We start from the raw sequence: 21,190 nt of genomic DNA, 5'->3' as shown, positions 1-21,190 counted from the left end.
GTCTTCTATATTTGTCAACTTATCCGGCTATCCCGTTTTTTTTTTATGAATGTGGAATTCATTTTTATACTTTTGTACAATATCACCGACAGTATTTGGCTTCATATTTAATACTAGCTATACCCAGTGTGCTCCGCTACCCTTCACTAAATATTGTTGTTGTAAATGTTTATATACATATCTGCAATATATAAAAGTCCCCTTTAAGAGAACTCTATAAATTTGATTTTATGATTCTATTCAATTAATTAATTATGAAGAACGAAAATGTACACGGCAGTGACTTTTTAATTTTCAACCAGAAATTCCTTGCATACAACATTATAGAAAAGTACCAATTAAAAGTGCCAGAAAATATTCCAGTTTAAATTTACATTCACTCAAGTCCCTGGTTCTTGGTTCATTATAATACCTGTTGAAGAAAGAAAAATTACCAAAGGGCCCCTTTTATAGAGTCTTAGAATGCCAGGGCTTTACATGCTTAATTTCATGTTTCTGGGTTCAATATTATAAAAAACACAAAAATTACCTTTTGAAGAACGAACGGGCTGGCTCTACGTGCTTAATTTCATGTTTCTAGGATTAATATTATAAAAAATTCAAAGTGATAAAGTGTCAAAAAGTCTACTTTAATTGATTCTCATTTACTCCAGACTCTAAATGCTTAATTTCATGTTTCAAGCTTAAATTTTTTTACAAAATAAAAAAATACTTAAGAAGTACCAAAAATTTCCCTTTTATAGATTCTTGCCTGGAGTAAGACTATAAATGCTAACTTTCAGGTATCTAGGTTCAATTTAATAGAAAACTCAAAAAGTACCAGTCGAAGCACGATAAAGTTCCCTCTTATAGATCCTAATTTACACCAGGGTTACATGCTTAATTTCATGCTTCTAAGTTCAATTTTATAGAAAACTCAAAAAGTACCAGGCGAAGGACGAAGAAGTACCAAAAAGTCCCACTTTATAGATTCTCATTTACTCTGGGCTTTAAATAATTAATTTCATGCTTCTAGGTTCAATATTATAGAAAGTCCCCTTTTATAGGTTCTCACTTAAACTGGGATCTATATGCATAATTTCACGTTTCTAGGTTCAATATTATACAAAAATTCGAAAAGTACCTTTTGAAGAACCAAAAATAAAACATTGGCGGCTACGATTGTGCCGACACTTTTTATTAGTTTAATTCTATACTGACTACCAGATGACGCAGCTTGTGAGATATGTCTCGCTATGAGGATTTCAATTTAAAAATGGTGACTTTTTTTTGGAGACTTTCAACCTAAGATAGTGGACATGAGTCTAAATTTTTCTGACAACACTGTAGGGCAGAAAGAAATATTAACTGTTGTACCTATCCAAATTCATTGTATTACCACCCTCAAACATATATAAGCAGTATTACTCAAACATTACTGTTTTATCTCGTTGTTGTTGTTTTTAAGCATTAGTTTATAATTGAACAATCTAATAGTTTCCCAGATATACGAAATTTTGTATTTAATTCATATGGGGGGTACCAAGCTCCCAATTGAAAGTCCGCCCGTTATTCTCTAAATGTTCACATGAATGTCAAAGTTCGTTATGTAAAATTTGAAGATTCTAGCTCTAGTTTCTCAGATAAACGAATTTTTCTATTTTATTCATATGGGGGCTCTAAGCACCTCCAGATGAAAGTTCGCCCTTTTCTCTCCAAAACGTTCTGATGAATAATATAGTTCTTCGTACAAAATTTCAAGAATCTAGTTCTATTAGTTTCCCAGATAAACGAAATTTGTTTAATTCATATGGGAGGTGGAAGTCCACCCGTTATTCTCAAAATGTTCACATGAATGTCAAAGTTCTTCTTGTAAAATTTGAAGATTCTATCTCTAATAGTTTCTCAGATATACTAATCTTAATTATATAGGGGCTCCAAGCCCCCCAGATGAGAGTCTGCCCTGTTTTCTATAAAATGTTTAGATGAATATTAAAGTTCTTCGTGCAAAATTTGCAGAATTTTGTTCTATTAGTTTCACAGATAAACAAATTTTTGTATTTAATTCATATGGGAGGTGCCCTCATTGGTAGTCCGCCCATTTATAACCCAAAATGTTTTCATGGATGTTAAAGTTCTTCCTGCTAAATTTTAAGTTTGAGGATTCTAACTGTTATATTATATCAGATATACTGATTTAATATTTTCTTGGCTCCTTGGCGCCCACTTGAAATTTCAAAATAAAAAAGCCTATAACCTCTTCCAGACATACAGGAATACACGGAAAATTTCAAGAAAATCAGTTCAGCAGTTTAGTAGTCTATAATATACAAACATACAAACACACATTCATTTTTATATATAGACTAGCTATACCCAGTGTGCTTTGCTACCCTAAAAGCAATATAAATAAAAAACCCACTTAACGATTTTGAAGATTCTTACTACAATAGTTTTCCACATATACAATTTGTTACATATGAGAGATGCCACGCAAATTATTGCAAGTTCGCCAATTTTCCCGAACGTTAATTAAGATTTTAATGTAATCTATGAAAAATTTTTATAATCTAATAGTTTACCAGATGTACGAAATTTTGTATTTAATTCATATGGGAGGTGCCAAGCTTCCAATTGAAAGTCCGCCCGTTATTCTCTAAATGTTCACATGAATGTCAAAGTTCTTCATGTAAAATTTGAAGATTCTAGCTCTTATAGTTTTCAGATATACAAATTTTTCTATTTAATTCATATGGGGGCTCCAAGCCCCAAAATGAAAGTCCGCCTTTTTTTCTCCAAAATGTTCTGATGAATATTAAAGTTCTTCGTGAAAAATTTGAAGAATCTAGTTCTATTAGTTTCCCAGATAAACGAAATTTTGTATTTAATTCATATGAGAGGTGCCAAGCCCCCATTGAAAATCTGCCCGTTATTCTCAAAATGTTCACATCAGTGTCAAAGTTCTTCATGTAAAATTTGAAGATTCTAGCTCTAATAGTTTCTCAGATATACGAATTTTTCTATTTAATTTATGTATATGGGGGCTTCAAGCCCCCAAATGAAAATCGTCCCTGTTTTTTTTACAAAGTGTTCAGATGAATATCAAAGTTCTTCGAGCAAAATTTGAAGAATTTAGTTCTATTTATTTGCATTGTAAACGAATTTTGTAATTAATTTGTATGGGAGGTACCGCTCCTCTCATTGGTAGTCCTCCAATTTATAACCCAAAATGTTTACATGGATGTTAAAGTTTTAAGATTCTAGTTGTAATAGTTTCCATGATAAACGAATTTGTGTATATAATTTATATGGGAGGTACCACGCCCTCTGCTGCTAGACCTCCTACTTTTTATCCTAAATAATCATATTGACTCTAAAGTGGCTCCGACAAAATTTGAGGACTCTAACTGTTATATTATCTCAGATATACTGATTTAATATTTTCTTAATATGGTCTCGTGGCTCCTCTCCCACTTGAAATTTCAAAATAAAAAGTAGCCTATAACCTCTTCCGGATATACAGGAATACACTATAAACTTCAAATATACAAACATATAAACACACATTAATTTTTCACCAATATTTTTATAGGTTTATTCATTTTCATAATGCAAAAATACAATTTATTTTTTTTTTTCTAAACATATTTTTTTCCTTAAGACTAATTGTTTTTTATTAAAAAAAGCCGTTTCTAAAATGATTGCACGTGATACACTAACTTATTTCAACATCATTATCAGGGTGCACTTATAAGGTGAAATCAATTCAACAGCTGATTGTTATTCTTTTTTTTTTAATGAAAGTTGTATACAACTGTCAAAATGCACCATTTCGAGTTGCCAGATGCACAAAAAATCATTTATTTACATAGGGTTTAATTCAATTTTCAGGATACTAAAATAATATAAATTTATAATTAAATGAGTATTTGTTTATATCATTAAAATTCACGTTATATGTTTATGTATATCTTAAACATAATATTTTTAATGAAAACTGTTTAAATTGTGGTAATAAAAAACAAAATTTCCACGCAATGAAACAAGAGTATTTTTCATTTAATTTTGTAGTAAAATCTTTATAAGAATATATATGTGTTTGTAATACGTTATAAAATAAGTATTTTTATTTTTAGTCTAATATTATACTTTTTTGGCAATTGTAATTGATTACATATATAATATTATTAAAAACAAAACTTTCTAATATATTATAAATTGGAATTGTATTATAATGCCTTATTCATTTTCAGCCAATATAACCAGGTCGTTTAAATTGCTTTGCATGTCGTGGAAGTTATGGGATAATAAGCAAATATCATCTGCAAAATCCAGGTCTTCTAATCTTTTGTTGGACGTCCAGATAATTCCCCTTCTCTTTTCACATAATTTCAGCATGAGCTCATCCAACACAACCGCGGGGGCAGCCCTGTTTGACTCCTACGTTGGTATAGAATGACTCACTTATCATACCATTATGTCTAACGTGGATCGTTGCGTTGGTGTACATAGCCTGCATAAGTTTAACCAGTTTTCCGGTACGCCTTTAGCCTTCAACGCATACCATATACATAGCTCCACGTTTTATTGTGTTAAATGCTTTTTTGAAATCAATAAAAACCATATAGAGTGGTGTTCGAAATTCTATCGATTGTTCAATTATTATTCGAAGGGTGTTTGTCTCATCCAGGCAGTTTCTATGTGGTCGGAACCCTGCTTGTTCATCCCTAAGTAGCTCCTCCATAGGCTGCAATCTATCGTTAATAATAATGGCCATTATTTTGTAGAGTGTGTTGAGCAAAGTTATACCTCTCCAATTGTCACACTCAGATTATTCTTTTTTGGCAGTTTTATTATTGCCCCTTTGGTCCATGTATCCGGAAGGCATTCGTTTGTCCAAGCTTCGTTTATGTGGGGATACAGGATTTCCGCTGCAGCTGAAGGATTCGTTTGTAGTAATTCTGATGGGATGCCATCCTCAGCCGGGGCTTAATTCCTTTTCAATCTTAAAATGACGGATTTTATTTCCTCTATGTCCGGAATATCGAACTGTATTCTGTTATTGGATGATTGCGTTACAGGAATTTGCCCCTTTGGTCCATGTATCCGGAAGGCATTCGTTTGTCCAAGCTTCGTTTATGTGGGGATACAGGATTTCCGCTGCAGCTGAAGGATTCGTTTGTAGTAATTCTGATGGGATGCCATCCTCAGCCGGGGCTTAATTCCTTTTCAATCTTAAAATGACGGATTTTATTTCCTCTATGTCCGGAATATCGAACTGTATTCTGTTATTGGATGATTGCGTTACAGGAATTTCCATACTTTCCTCGTCGTCATTAGTCGTAATGTTGCTGACTGTTTTAAAGTGTTGCCTCCATCGCTTAGTCTGGTCTTCTACGTTTGTAAGGAGGTTACCTTCCCTATCCCTCACCATATGGTTGTGGTTCTTGTTCTGTTTGCTCAGGCTGGTGTAGTTCTCGCATGTTGTTTGCCCCTGCTGCAGTTTCGGCTTCACTGGCGATGTTTTGGAAGTATTTTCTTTTGTCCTTCCTAGCTGAGGTTTTAACGGCCTTTGCTATAACCTTATATTGTTCCATAATTGATCGATTATTCACAATGTTCCTTTTCAGGTCATTTCTTTCCTGAATAAGTCTCCAGGTTTCATTTGATATCCATAGTTTCCTTCTTTCCTTTTGTTTGTATCCAATTTTTCTCATTGCAATATTATTAAGTTTATTGTAAGTTTCGTCCCATGAACTGTAATTTGCTGGTACACATTCTCCCAGTACTTCCCCAACTCTATCTTTCCTAGCCTGATCTTTAAGTGTTGAGGCGTCTAGCCGTTTTTTCACCCTTCCCTTATTTTCAATGTAAATTTTCCTGAGTTTGATTTTGATCATTCCTACCACAAGTTCGTGGTCGCTGTCGATATCAGCTCCTATCTTAGAGCGTACGTCCTGTAAACATCCTCTCCATTTCCGACAAATACATATATGGTCGATCTGGTTTTTTGTATTGCCACTAAGTGATGTCCATGTATACTTGTGTATATTCTTGTGTGGGAATAGTGTACCACCAATCACCATATCAAAAGTTTGGCATTATTCTATAAAACGTTCACCATTGTTGTTCCTCCATTTCCATTTGCCGATACCAGTTAGCCTTTTCACGTCATCTCATTCTGCTTATGCCCAGAACAGCAACATTAAACTTTTCAAATTTCAATTGGGCTAGTCTTGAGGGTTCCCGAAGCGTTCTTACTTTCCATAGTCCAAGGTTTGGGTTTCAAAGTTTCTCGTATTAGTTTCATTAATCAAGGGTATTTCGGATAAGTGGGTGATTGGCCTGTTGTATCCTATGATGGTGCTGGGGCTGCCAGCTTACAGACTCCATCCAGTCTCTTTTTTAAACACGTTTATATAGCGAACCGCTTGCTACAAGTCAGACATCCGATTTGTCGCCGTTTTTCCGATTGACTCAATCTCCGCCTAACAATGATACTAAGGTACCGGCTGCAGTACCTTAGGCTAGATTTTGGTCACCCCCAGGTATTTTGTTTCCCCGGTATCCGACTTATTGCTACAAACAGGTCGAACGTCCCCAATTCGCCAATTTTAGGGTCCCGATAGAGGATCTAGCAATCCTCACCAGAATAAATTGTGTATTTGTATCAAATTCACTAATAGATATGGGAAATTCTTTTTTGTTTTAGATTTTAAGAAATCAACTTTATGCGTTAAATATTTCTTTCGTTTAATATTTTGAAAATTAAGCGATGACGAATTTTTATACACAAGACTTGAAAGAATACGTCCATAAACTTTTGTGGTCGAGAGTAGTTCCATGTTGGAGAAATAAACACTCAAAGTTAAAATTTCTCAAAAATGTGATTAAAACCAAGTAGTTTTTTTTACAACTTTTTGATATTATGAGTGCTGCTTACAACATAGAAAGTAATTTTTGCTAATTGCTGTAAGCTGTATACACTTGTTGAATGACTATAGTCAATATTTAATTGTTGTGTCATTTATAAGTAAAGAATTACTTGGTCGCAATGTTTTGAAACCAAATTTATACAATTTTACAAAATTTGCAGTTTTTTTGGATGTAATATTTGCGGCTCTTCGGTTATGCAAAATGTATAAATGAGAAAAAGTAGACATTGTAATTACGCGTCGTTTGATGGTTATCTCCAAAATGTGCTCTAGAAGGTATCACTGCGGGAGAAATATTGGAAAATATTTCGAAAAAAGGGCTTTTTCGCGAAGCACACTAACAGCGTAACTTCAATAAACCCAAATTTCGCGTGATCAAAATATTTTTAAATTTTACATGTTGAAATCATAAAGCCGCGATAAAATATTAGCATGCAAAGATTTTAGAGCGAATAAAAAAAATTGCAAATTTTTCATTTTTTACTTTAGCTAATTTCCGCATTATAAACAAATTTTAAATTCTGAATTTTATTAATAATCAATCTTTATATGGAAAGAATTGATTTGCGTAAAAAAAAATCAATCAAGGCCTTTCGTGGACTGAATACGCGGGGTTTCTTTCACAACATAAATCGATGAAGCACACCTAAGCCGCCAATTTAAATTGGGAACATTATATATCAAACGGTAGCTGACAATGATGCTTATATGAAAATTAAGCCGTTTGAAAAAATGCACGTTTTTGCATTAAAAAAGTATAAAAAAGTTCATTCATGTAAATATATAATTTCTTTACAAAATTTAAATTAACCGGACTGGTTTTCATTTTAACGATTTTTTGGATTAATAATTCATTTAAATTTAGAAATGAAAAAAACAGTTAATTGTAGATAAGAAGGGATATGCTAACTACAGACTGTCGAGAGTTTTAACTTGAGCACCTGCCGTGTCGGCCTTATCTCACGGTGGTCTTTTTCATCCACAGGGTAGACTTGAGAACAGTCTACCATCGCCCCTTTTTCTTCAATGAAGAACTCAGGTGGCAATTTTTGCACATTGGCTATGACCGGTCCATGCGCAAGTACTTTGCTGGAGTACTCGAGCTATCTAATCTCTTGCCAAAGTAGTCACGTTGGGGAAAGACAGGTATCATAAGCAAGCTCAATCTACCCCGACATAATGTCGCCCAACCACACTACTATGGCTCTGTTGATTCGGCAACAGCACCTAGAGACGTAACCGGTGGACCGAAGCACGATCCATCAATAAGCCGTAGACATTGTTCTTACTCACAGTGACACGCTGTGGTAATTCTGATATGAACAGAGTATACTCTGAACATATCTGGACAAGGAAGGAAAATTAATCGGTATCACTTGTATATGATACCTTTCATCCATCATCATTCAACCCAGCACACATCTCATTTATTCGACACACTCATAAGAGAAAAACATACGACACACTCATTTAGATATACGGGTGGGTGAGGCCCGCATACCTCTACATCCATTCCGTATCATATACAATTGACTCCAACCCATTTCCAACGCTTAGTCCCACAGTCACTCCTCTGTGGGGTATCTGTTGTTTTCGGCAACAGCACCGAACTTATCCCGAAATATTGACTATTATCATGCATCAGTCTTTTAACCGCAACTTACTCTTCCCGCGAATTTGGGTTTAAACCACAGCCACTACGTGGATCCCGAAGGAACCTCAACCAACTGACCAGCCAGGACATAGTCCTGCGGGCAACTGGCCACCCGTAGTACCAGATTATGCGGTGCTCTGGTCTGACCTCTATGCAAGGACTAAGCCAGGCAGTAGACTGTAACCAATTTTTCAGCCCCGGTCAGACTGGAGGTATTGGCCACCTCTTTATACCCCGGGATTGCAATAACACCAAGGCGGAGGTCTCGCAAAGGTAACATGCCCCCGGGGGGAATGCTAACTACAATAGAAATTTCATCAAAATTTCTCTTTAGCCGAAAACGCGGTGTTATTATAAAAATTTCATAATTTTTTTGAACCTCCCATATACACATATTTAAAAATTTTTAGTTGTAATATACATATGTATATTTGTTTGATGTAGAGATATTTTGGGCATGTGGGATTTTCTTTGTTTACGGTATACAAAAGACCACTGTGGCAACATATACACTTTTTGACATAAGTATACAACTTTTTTTGTTTTTGTAGATTTGACTTCACCTTATTATTCCATCATGGTCATGATATAAATTCGTCCATTATTCAGGCAATTTTTGAACGGTTGCAGCTATTAATTTTTTCGTAAGATGAAAAAACCGAATATAAATGAATCATAAATTTATGTAATATTTCATGTTTTAAAATTTTTTATTATATTTAATGGATGTATATAAAAAATGTGGTATGTATAAAATGCTCTTAATATGTACAACAATAAGTACAAAATACCTTAATTTTTATTTAAAAATTAAGAACAGAAAAAACGGAAATGTAAAAACCGAATATTAAAGACAGTCTCCGTATATAATTTTGTCATTCCATGTCCGTCTCTCTGTCAGTCTGTCCGTCTGTGTGTCTGTTGAAATCAATTTTCTGAAGACCCCAGATATCTTCGGAATTCAAATCTTCCATAAATATCGGAGGTATAACCACAAATCCGAGATAACCTCTGAGAATTTCATAAAAAAGAACAAAACCTTTGAATCGACTTTCACTTTAATAAATCCATTGAATTATTGTTTGCGAATCTGACCAAACATGTGTTTACAAAATGCAAACTTGGTTTTGCTGAATAATTAATTTCAGCGGTGCACATCTAATTTTTTTCATTACAAAGGCAACATTGCTTTCATTTCATGTTGAATACGAACTTGATTTGCATCTACAAAAACGTGTAAAAGAATATTTGCACAGAATATATTTTATATTGAAAGACTTCTTCTGTTTTGTCCCAATACATTCCCAGAATTTTTTGAGCAGTGTATTTTTTTTTCAATGTTAACCAGTTCTGTATTTTGAGTTAAAGTGCAGTGTCTTCCAGCTTCTTACTATTTGAAATAAATCCTCTTAACTCAAATCCGCCGTCGGAATGAACTTTTACGACTTGCTGACAAATTGCAATAGTTTCGTTTTCAGATTTAACGCTATACACAAAATCGTCGATTCCTTCCAGAGACAAAAATATGATCGACAGTAAAATTAAAAATTTTAGACTTTTCTGAAAGCTTACAAAATTTCCTTCTTAAAAATATACAAATTATATTTTTGTAATACGAATTGCGGTCACTAGAGGGGTCTGAAATACAGTAAATATTTAACCAAAAAAAGTTTATGTTTTTTAAATGCAGACACTAAATTTACCATAGGAGATCCAAAACGTCAGTTGCTTTGTATACGAACAAGGTATAGTGTTTTATAACGCCGCAGTACAAAATATTGACAATGCATACTGTTTCAAAGCGTCATCGACAAGTATTAGAAACGCAGTGTAATGGCTATCAGTGCATCAATTTCAAAGTTGATGCTTGTTGAAATTATTTGCAAAAACTACAAAACAGCTGACTTAGGTGAAATTTCTTCTCTTTTGAGAATCTTCCAAAAAATCATGAACATTTATACGGTAATTTTGTACAAGCAACTATTCGTGACTTTTTTTGTACAATCCTTTTTAATTACTTATTCGTAATAAAAATGAAATTTAATTTTCAACATAAAAACAATTTAGTTTGATTAAAAATAATAAATAGTATTTCTTTAATGCAAATTTTAAATTCCTCTCTACCCCTCTCACCAGCAATCATCGACAAAAAAATAAAAAAATAAAATTTTCAAATGGCGTTTTTCTAGCAAATTATGATTTAAAAGTGTTGTAATTATATATTTTTTGTAATTTCTTTTTAATTAAAATTGATTTTACACTCAAAATATTCTCTTCTTAAATTTTGTAACAGCATATTAGTGAACATATTATGATTTCAATGATTCATAATGATGTTCTTAACATAAATCTTATAATTATATTTTTTTGTAATTTCTATTTTGTTGAAAGTGAATTTATACTCGAAATATTTACATATACATATTTTAATGAAATATATTGAAATTCTATTTATAAATTATTTTTTCATTCTTGGAAGGAAACTGCATATCAACGATTTATTTTTGGTGTTAATTAAAATCAAAATGTCAAAATAATTTCAAAACTAATCTCATGAATTCTACAATATTATTGCACAAATAGAATTTTGAAGAAAATATTGATACCCTACACCACTAAAGTGGGAAGGGTATTATGCGTTTGTGCTGATGTTTGTAACGCATTAAAATAAAGTATACCGATCGACTCAGAATCACTTTCTCACAGTGGTATAGGAAAAAAAAGAGGGAAATAATTCGGTAACTTCTAAACGGTTAATCCGATTTTAATGAAATTTGGTATGCACAAAGAGGAGGTGTTGTCGAGTTGTTGTAGGTTTTGAATTTGGACCTTATAGGCCAACCAGGGGCCCGGCGGGGGGTCCTCAAATTAGGACACCTCGGCTATGTTAAATTTTTAAAACGATCCTATTTCTTCATTTGAGTTCCGATTTAAAAAAAAATTGTATATAGAATCTCCTCATCGAGCACTATAAAAAAGCAGTAAATTATCTCTTATAGTTTAGGAGATATTCGCATTGGAAAATTAAAATTTTAAAATTTTTACCGTCCTTACTTTAGTTTTTTGATAATAACGGGTCCAAATATTCCCGATTTTCGCAATTTTTTATTCGCTGAACAACAAGTTTATATATCAAGCAGTGAAAGAATTATGTAAAAATCATGACTGAGTCCAAAGTTATAGGCATTTTAATTTAAAAAGTTAAAAAAAGGCGATTTTTTGCCATTTTTTTTGGGAAAAAAGTATCTTTTTCTTTTTAAGTTATCTAAAAAGTTTCTAAGAAGATGTATATAGAATTTATACTTTTTGGAAAGCTGACTTTACATAAAATACGATAAATGAAACAAAACCTAAAAATTTTTGATACCGAGGGGACCAGGTCCATCCAAAAAAGCCCTATTTTTTATGGAAAATTCAATTTTGAGCAAAAATTCTCAAATCGCATAGTCGATATCAAATTATAGTGACCTGTTTTATATGACCCAATATGGATATAATAGGCAAAAAACCAAAAAATCCCATTTTTGGGATCTTTTAAAACTTTTTTGGGAATTCCGGGATTTCTAATAAGAAAATTCGAAATTTTTATTTAATTTTGGATTTTGAGTAAAAAAATCTACCTAACTGTAAAATTTCATCAAAAAATATTCATAAATAAAATTTTTATTGCAATTTGAAAAATTTTTATCTTCGCAAAAACTTAATAAAAAACATTTTTTAATATTTTTAAAAAAAAGTCTTCCGCGAATTTTTTAATTTTCAAAAATTATATACAGTTTTGAAAAATAGACAAAATTACCTTTCCATTGATATATAACATGCCTACCTAATGTTTTTTAAGTGACAAATTAATTAGGGAAAACTCAACATCTTTTAGAGAATTTACCTAGTAGTAGAAGCAAAAGCTGAAAAAGTACGTGGGCATATTAATTTAGAATTTGCCAGGGGAGAATTTATTGGGATAATTTTTTGAATACTTTTCATTTAATTTCTATAATTTTTGTTTGTTTTGTTGTTTGGCAATTTTTGTTTTCTTCTTTTTATTTTTATGTTTTTGACAGCTGTTTTATTGGAAATTTCCAATAAAAACGTAAGTCGTATTGCATCTTCTCACTTTAAGTTATAGAAACACCTTTTACTCACAAATCGACGTGATATCTTCTCACTAAAAGTTGCAGAAACGTGGTACAGAAAATCACTAACAATATTGTTGAGTTCGTCGTCTATGATTAGTAATACAATAGGGTGAGCAGCATAATGCTTTACTAAACCATATGATAGCCAGCCAGTTTACATTGCATAGCAATTAAGTCAAAATCATTGGATTCTTTGACGGAAATAGGAGTACCAAGAAATGCATTTTCTAATCCAAGATGAATTACTGGTTTGGCATCAATGTGGTCTTCTAAAGGTGAACTTGAATCAAGCTTCTTTATTGTGTGGACTTTTTTTGAGGGGTAATCTCATTTTTGGGATACATGTTCCTTCTGTTTCCAAGTTTACAATGTAAGAATCTTCCATACAGTTTTCTTCTCCATACTACTGGAGAGTACGATTCAATGACTTCCCCTTTAAGCCCAGAAGCTTGGAGGTATTTTCATCAATAAGAGATATGGAGGATCCTTCATCAAATATTGCATATGTCTTTAAAGAACCAAGAGTACCAGTCAATGTTACAGGCAATATTTTAAACATTTTACTTGCCTGTAGTTATTTTCTGCAATTTAATATCTGATTTGAAGTTTGTTCGGCTTGTTCGACAGCTACAGTTCCAGTACTAATATGGGCTGTTTCTGTATCTTCGTGAAGACTCTTATATTGATACTTTTTACAATTATTGATATTGCTAAGTTTTTTAAAAATACAATTATTGACAGCATGTACCTTTCGGAGACAACTGAAACACAATAATAGTACATTTGACGTTCGACTTTTTGTTACTATCAAGAAGTACCATTTGTTTGACAGGTTGGCTTTGTGACGAGGATACATAATTTGGCATTAAACTGTCTACTTTCATTAAATCTCCAAGCCATTTCGAAAAGTACATAACTGTTGGAAATGGTTTTATAATGGTGGCGCTTTTTACCCAGTCAAATTTTTGATCATCCAGAAGTTTAGACCATTTCTTCCAATAGTGTTGTAGTCATAAGATGATGACTACATACAGCGGATTTTACAAATGCCACAACATTTCTTACTTTCGGACAGAAAATTATTATTTGCTGTTATTTGGAAACTGTTGTATTTTATGAAGTTGGGACCGTACCAAAATTCCGGACGTCCAAATCGAAATTCGAGTTCTTCAATGACATTAGGTACATTATCGGGATGAACAAACATTGATGCAACTGCTTCTCTCAGGACCCATCAAATTCAGAATTTGAATTATTTATTGCCAGATAAGTGGCAATAAATAACGGCCACTCATCTGGGTTACCGGAGAATAATAGCAAATCATACACGTCGGCTCAAATGTTGGGGAAAATTTTTGACTAAACACACGTCACTCTTCAGGTACATTGCAAGGAGCAGTTGATTCTGCAGGAAAATAAATTAAATTTCCTACATCCTGTTGAGTCATCTGATAGCTAGAGGTACAAGGACTAGTATTACAAGCAATGATACTATGAGTACATGCAATGTCGTTACGTCTTTCCACTACCACTTTTGCTAGGTTATTTAAACTGGCAATAACATCGGCTGATTGACTGCTTACTGATGGTGGCTCCATCATGTTGGAATTTAATTCATCAAGCACAGATCGGATAAATCGTGATGAACGTAAATTATAGGCATTATAAAATTATCAAAATTAATTAACAAAAAACTCCGTTTAATAAATTTCTTTATTTTAGAATCAATAAAAAAATATTACAAAAGATAATATTTTTAAATCTATGTATAACATGTTTCAAATTTAGCTTTTAAACAAAGAATTTTTTATACAAAGTAAATTCAAAACTCTAACAGTTATAAAATTAAGATTTTTATTTATTATTTTAGCACGCCAATTGAAGACAAATGGCCATTTAGCGATATTTCGGAAAATGGGAACCAATTTAATATCGAATGTAAGGAATGTAAAACGCATTTGTCTGAGGATTCGTTTAATTTAGCTACAAATGAGGAATTCAAAAATTTCACTATAAAAGTTAAGGTAAGTTGTACTGCACTAAATTTATAAGTTTCTCTAATAACAAAATTTTAAATGCAATTAAACTTTCTTCATTAAAATATTGAGTTCTTTGCATTCGTTAAGGAAGAAAATTCTAAAAAGTGTTAAATTTCCTAATTTAGGAGAAAAAATAAAATTTAAGAGTTTTAGTTATTTTTATATAAAATACAACACTCTAACAATGGTTTTCATGTAACAAAATTTTTTTTCAACAAATATGCAAAAAATCTTATAAGAAGGAAAAAATATGTAAGAAAGTCCTAAATTTTATATTATTGATTATTTTTTCTCAGTTGATTGTTAAAAATGTATTTTGTGGACTTAGCCCTTTTCAAAAATATAAAAGCATTGAGGTCAACGTTTTTCCCCGTGCAATTTTAATAACCCAGCTAAAAATTATCATATATGGGACCATATATGTTCATTAGAGAGCTGAAAAAATCGAAATTGCGAATTTCGTCCCCCCTCTAGAATTGTTCTTTGGATTGTAAAACTATGTCATGAAAAAATTAGGCTGATGCCGCAACGTCTCTGAAGTTTCCAGGTACATTTACAAGAGGAAAACGTTATTGTAAAGGAACCGTAATGTGCACAGAATAATCATTTCAGAAAGATATAAAACCCAAAAGTTTGTTGGAAAATTTAAAAGTTATTGCAAGTTCTCCGGGCCATTAACGTGTCTCTCAGAACATGAATTCGAAATGTGACAAAAAATACTTTTTTTGGGATATATTCTAAAAAGCATTTTGTTACTTAAAATATATATACTCCTCGCCACTTGAATAACACATATATCAATTTTTTCAAAGCTTATATTTTTGGATCAGAAATTTCTAGGAACTTGTTTTTTCCCCTCATTATAATATTTTTTGTTCTGAATAAAATGTGATATAATTGGTTGTCATATCTGTAATATTTGATTTTATATATATTTTTTTTTTTGTAAATTTACCGAAAAAAGCTAATGGTAAAAATTCGCCAGTAGCTAAGTAGACGATCCATATAATATGGATCCTTCCGAAGGTCATGAAAATAGTACCTACATAGCAGTGTTGGCGGTGTCATAATATGGGGAGCAATTTCCTATTATGGACCTCCGAGCTTCAGTTTTTAAGCCCAAGAATAAATGCTAAGAACTACATTGGGTTAAAAAGGCTTTTTTTCGGTTTTCAATGACCTATATGAACCTAGCCCTTGGATCCTACAACAAGATAACGCCCCGATTCACACTGCCCGGATCCTAAAATCTTATACAGAGGCCCAAAATGTTGAATTGTTGCACTGGCCTCCAAATTCGCAAGACTTAAACATTATAGAACACTTGTGGGGATGGCTTGCCTGAAAAGTTAATGAGTCTGGAAAACAGTATTCAACAATTCCTGAACTAATCTAAGCAATTAAAGAAGTCTGGAGCTCAATACATCATAATTACATGGCCAAGCTATATGAATCGCTTCCAAACAGGATTTGTGAAGTGTTAGTCAACCAAGGAGGTTCAACACATTAAACAACACAAAAAAAGCTTAGTTTAATTTTTAATGTTGTAAATAATCTGAATAAATAAGTTTTAATTACAAAAATTGCTATAAAATCACTATTTCTGGGAGATGTTCTATTCAAGTGGCGAATTTTTACCAAGAGCTTTTTTCGGTTAATTTACAAAAAAATTATATAGAATCAAATATTACAGATATGAGAACTATTCATATCACATTTTATTCAGAACAAAAAATGTATTATAATGAGGGGAAGAAACAAGTTTCTAGAAATTCCTGATCCAAAAATATAAGCTTTGAAAACAAAATTGATATATGTGCCATTCTAGTGGCGAAGAGTGTACATTAGGGTTATAACTTTTATACAATTTTTGGAAATTTCAAATATCCATTCCACATAGAGCATAAAAATTTATGTCGAAAAAGTATATTACTCTTTCCCGAGCGTTAAAAAGTTTCCGCGGCAAATGCTTTGAAGTTTTTGATATTTACTCTAAACTAACTTTTAAATTTTTTAATACAAAACTGGAAATTTTCGATATAAACTAGTGTCGTTGTTTGACCAAATCTCCAATTTCAGTTTTTTGAAACTTTGTTAAACATATTTTAAAATTTTTAGGATATCTCATGGGGATCTATAGACAATAGATTAGGAAAGAAAACGGTACATTTAATACAAAGTATTTGAAGAGTATTATAGTTCATATAATATAAAAAATATATCCAAAAAATTATGCCTCTATTATGGTTTACAACTCAACTTTTCTTTAATTGAAAAAAATTACAAGTCAATAAAAGCAGTTGTAGCAAATCCTATCCTATGCCCAAAAATCAATATAAATTCAAAAGAGACTTTACGGTTTTTGAATATTCTAGTTATAAAATTTTCCCAGATATACGAATTTTTGTGTGGGAGCCCCTTATTACCAATTTATTACCAAAATATTTACATGGGTGTCAGAGTTCTTCGTGCAAAATTTGATGATTCTAGCTCTAACAGTTTCCCAGATATAAGAATGTTTGTACTTAATTCATATGGGAGGTGTCAATCCTCCTTCCTCCCGCCCATTTTTCTCCCAAATGTTCACATGGAAGATAAAGTTCTTCATTCAAAATTTGAAGATTCTAGCTCCAATAGTTTCCTAGAAAAACTAATTTTTGTATTTAATTCATATGGGAGGTACCCGCTCCTAAAATCAAGTCCGCTAATTTATCACACAAATGTTAACATAGATGTCAAAGTTGTTCGTGTAAAATTTTAGAATTTTGGCTCTAATAGTTTCTGAGATAATCGAATTTTTGTATTTAATTCATATGGGAGGTACCAAGCCCCCTTGTGAAAATCCGCCCATTTCACTCCCAAATAGTCACATGGATGTTAAAAGTCATCGTGCAAAATTTTATGATTCTAACTCCAATAGTTTTCAAGATAAACTAATTTTAGTATGTAATTCCTATGGGAGGTGCCACGCCCCCTATTGCTAGTCCGCCAAATTTTTGTCCTAAATATTCATGTCGATACTAAAGTGGCCCCGAAAAAAATTGAGGACCCTAGTTGTTATACTTTTTCAGATATACTAATTTAAGATTTGTTTACGTAGGAGGTGCCACGCCCACTGTGCCCATTTTGTCAACATGTGTTCACATGGATGTCAAAGTTGTTCATACAAAATTTGGGAACTCTAGCTGTTGTAGTTTCTGAGATATGCGACTTTTAATAGTATATATATATATATATATGTGGGCGTGGCACCTCGCCTACTTGAATTTCCAAACAAAAGGTAGCCTATAGTTCCTTCCAGACATACCGGAAGGCACTGTGAAAATTTCAAGAAAATCGGTTCAGCCGTTTAGCCGTCTATAAAGTCCAAACAAACATACAAAACACACATAGATATATAAAACAGACAGTTTGTTTGTTTGTTTGTTACGCTTTCACGGCAAAACTACTCAATCGATTTACATGAAATTTGGACCGCTAATAGGTCTAACCCCAAAAGGAACAATAGGCTATATCTATACACTCCCTTTTTTACACCCATTTTTTGTAAAACTATTATTACACCAATTTTGCAATCACAATATGCAACTATAGGCTATATATAAGATCTTGATCCGATGCCACGCCCCTTCCACGAACACTTTTTATAAAACTATCCTTACATATATCCTATCCTACAATTATGTGAAAGAGACTGTGTGTTTGTTACGCTTTCACGGCCAAACTATTGAACCGATTTACATGAAATTTAGAACACTAATAGTTCTATTCTGAAGTGCAACTATATAAAATCATGATTGGACGTCACGATTCTTCTTATGCTCACTTTTTTCTGTATAATTGTTATACATACAAAAATTTCATTCGAGACTTACAGAAAAATACTGAACCGATTTACATGAAAATTAGTATACCGATAGGTCTCACCTCAGGAGGAACTATAAACTATATAAGATCTGGATCGGACGCCATGCCCCTTTTTGTAAAACAATTATTATACCAAACTTACGTTCAAGATTACAAAAAAATACCAATCCGATTTTCATGAAATCTGTTATAATGGATGTTGTGGTATCAACAATACGACACATTACATCTTCAAAACGTATGATATATACTAATAAATATATATGAGACTATTTTATTGCTCTTTCACTACATTATTACTAAACCGATTTACATAAAAATCGTCATATTAATAGGTCTAACCTCAGAAGTTAAAAATGACTCTATATGATATTGATTGGATACTACATATATACATATAAAAAAAAACATGAACCAATTTTCAAGAAATTTGGCAACAGACAGTGTATTTTTCGAATCAACTTTTTGATCTAGATTTTATGCTTCAGGAAATTTTGCATGACAATAGTTCTATCGTGGAAGGTTAGGTTAGTTTGCCGAAGAGATTGTTTAATACATCAAATCCGAATAAATACACCTATATATATATTGAATTGTAAAAAAATTTAAAAAACATAAAAATTTGTATTTAGATCTAAATATTTTACAAATTTACGTAAAAAATATAAAAGTGTGTGTACTTTTTGAAAAGTACAAAGGAAACTCTTTTCAAAACAGTTGAAAAATAATAAATCGGTAAAAAAAATTTTGAGATATAATTTTTTTAGTCTGTCTGGTCAAAAGAAGCGTTTTTCCAATATCTTCCGATTTTTAGGGTATGTTGAAGATTCTAAAAATGGTACTGTAATCTACTATACTAGGCCTAACAACTTCACTAGGTCTCGCTTTGATTGTATTGACGTAAAGAGTTACGTTATTACATATTTGCAAATATGTCTCAGGTATTTGAAAAATATGTGTTAAATACAAATTTGACATATTTCCAAATATGTTGTTGTATTTTCACCGTATTTATGCAAAATTAATATTTTTAAATAAACTAAAATTCTCAAATGAAAGGAAATTGATCCCCTACTCTTGCCTTTAAATGTACATATTTAAAAAACGTCATGTTTTGAATTTTAACACCTTTTCATAGTAGTTGAAGAATTTTTCGAAAATCTTAAGTTTTACCACCATGAAAGGATGCAAACGATTCATACATCAAATGAAATGGAATCGATCGCCCTACCGTTACCTTTAAATACATTTAAAAGCGATTTTTTTTAAAGTTAAAATTTGATAAAATTTTAACTTTCTTCACCACCTAAAGGGATATTGGGGCGGTTCGTACCTCAAATTAAGGAGAATCGATTCCCCTACTGTTGCCATTACTAACATCTTTAAAAAGTTAAAATTTCGATTTTTAAAAATTTTTCAAAGTTAAAATTCCACAAAATTTTAACTTTCGTCCGCACCAAAAGGGTTAATGGAACGGGTAATACCTTAAATTAAGGAGAATCCGTCCCCTTACCGTTATCTACAAAAATATTTTCAAAAAGTTAAGTTTTCGATTTTTGACAATTTTTTTAAAGTTAAAATTTCACAAAATTTTAACTTTCTTTTCCACCTAAAAGACTAATGGGACGGGCCATACCTCAAATTATGGGTAATCCGTCCCTTTACCGTTACCTACAAAAACATTTTCAAAAAGTTAAGTTTTCGATTTTTGAAAAATTTTTTAAAGTTTAAAAATTTCACAAAATTTTAACTTTCGTCCCCACCAAAAGGTTTAATGGAACGGGTCATACCTCAAATTAAGAGGAATCCGTCCCCTTACCGTTACCTACAAAGACATTTTCAAAAAGTTGAAATTTCGATTTTTGACAATTTTTTCAAAGTTAAAATTTCACAAAATTTTAACTTTCGTCCCCACTAAATGGGTTAATGGGGCGGGTCATACCTCAAATTAAGGGGAATCCGTCCCCTTACCGTTACCTACAAAGACATTTTTAAAAAGTTGAAATTTCGATTTTTGACAATTTTTTCAAAGTTAAAATTTCACAAAATTTTAACTTTCGTCCCCACTAAATGGGTTAATAGGGCGGGTCATACCCCAAATTAAGGGGAATCTGTCCCCTTACCGTTACCTACATAGATATTTTCAAAAAGTTGAAATTTCGATTTTTGACAATTTTTTCAAAGTTAAAATTTCATAAAATTTTAACTTTCGTCCCCACCAAAAGGATTAATGGAACGGGTCATACCTCAAATTAAGGGGAATCTGTCCTCCTACTGTTACCTTCAAAAATATTTTCATAAAGTTATTTTTTCGATTTTTGACAATTCCAAAATTGGAAATTTAGATTTTTGTCGATTTTTTTACAAAATATTTACATATTTAAAAAAAATTTTAATTATTTTTTTTGAAACAGTTTCTAAACTCCTTTGGACAATTTTTGTTAGGACCAATAGGTGAAAAGTTACAGTCATTTGGAAAAAAAAACTGTATGACAAAAACCAGCTTTGACCCCCTCAAATTCTTAGGAATTTAAAGGAATAATATGTTTACCATTTTTCAACTTGAAAATGAAAACGATA

General features: G+C 32.0%; 1 protein-coding gene across 1 annotated transcript in view; it reads left to right on the top strand.

Annotated features, from left to right (window-relative positions):
* The window catches only part of LOC119601984 (calcineurin-binding protein cabin-1-like), a 446,878-nt gene that overhangs the window by 133,129 nt on the left and 292,559 nt on the right, over positions 1–21,190 (top strand). Inside the window, exon 5 of the mRNA XM_037953280.1 lies at positions 14,575–14,728. Within this exon, the coding sequence (XP_037809208.1) occupies positions 14,575–14,728 (154 nt within the window). The remainder of the gene's footprint in view (positions 1–14,574; positions 14,729–21,190) is intronic.

This window comes from Lucilia sericata, unplaced genomic scaffold (genome assembly GCF_015586225.1).
Source record: "Lucilia sericata isolate MDLA Ls3-8-SP2 unplaced genomic scaffold, ASM1558622v1 Contig000203F_arrow, whole genome shotgun sequence".
In the NCBI taxonomy this organism is placed as follows: Eukaryota; Metazoa; Arthropoda; class Insecta; order Diptera; family Calliphoridae; genus Lucilia; species Lucilia sericata.
Note: the sequence above shows the minus strand (reverse complement) of the source record. Positions and strands in the feature narration are given on the sequence as shown.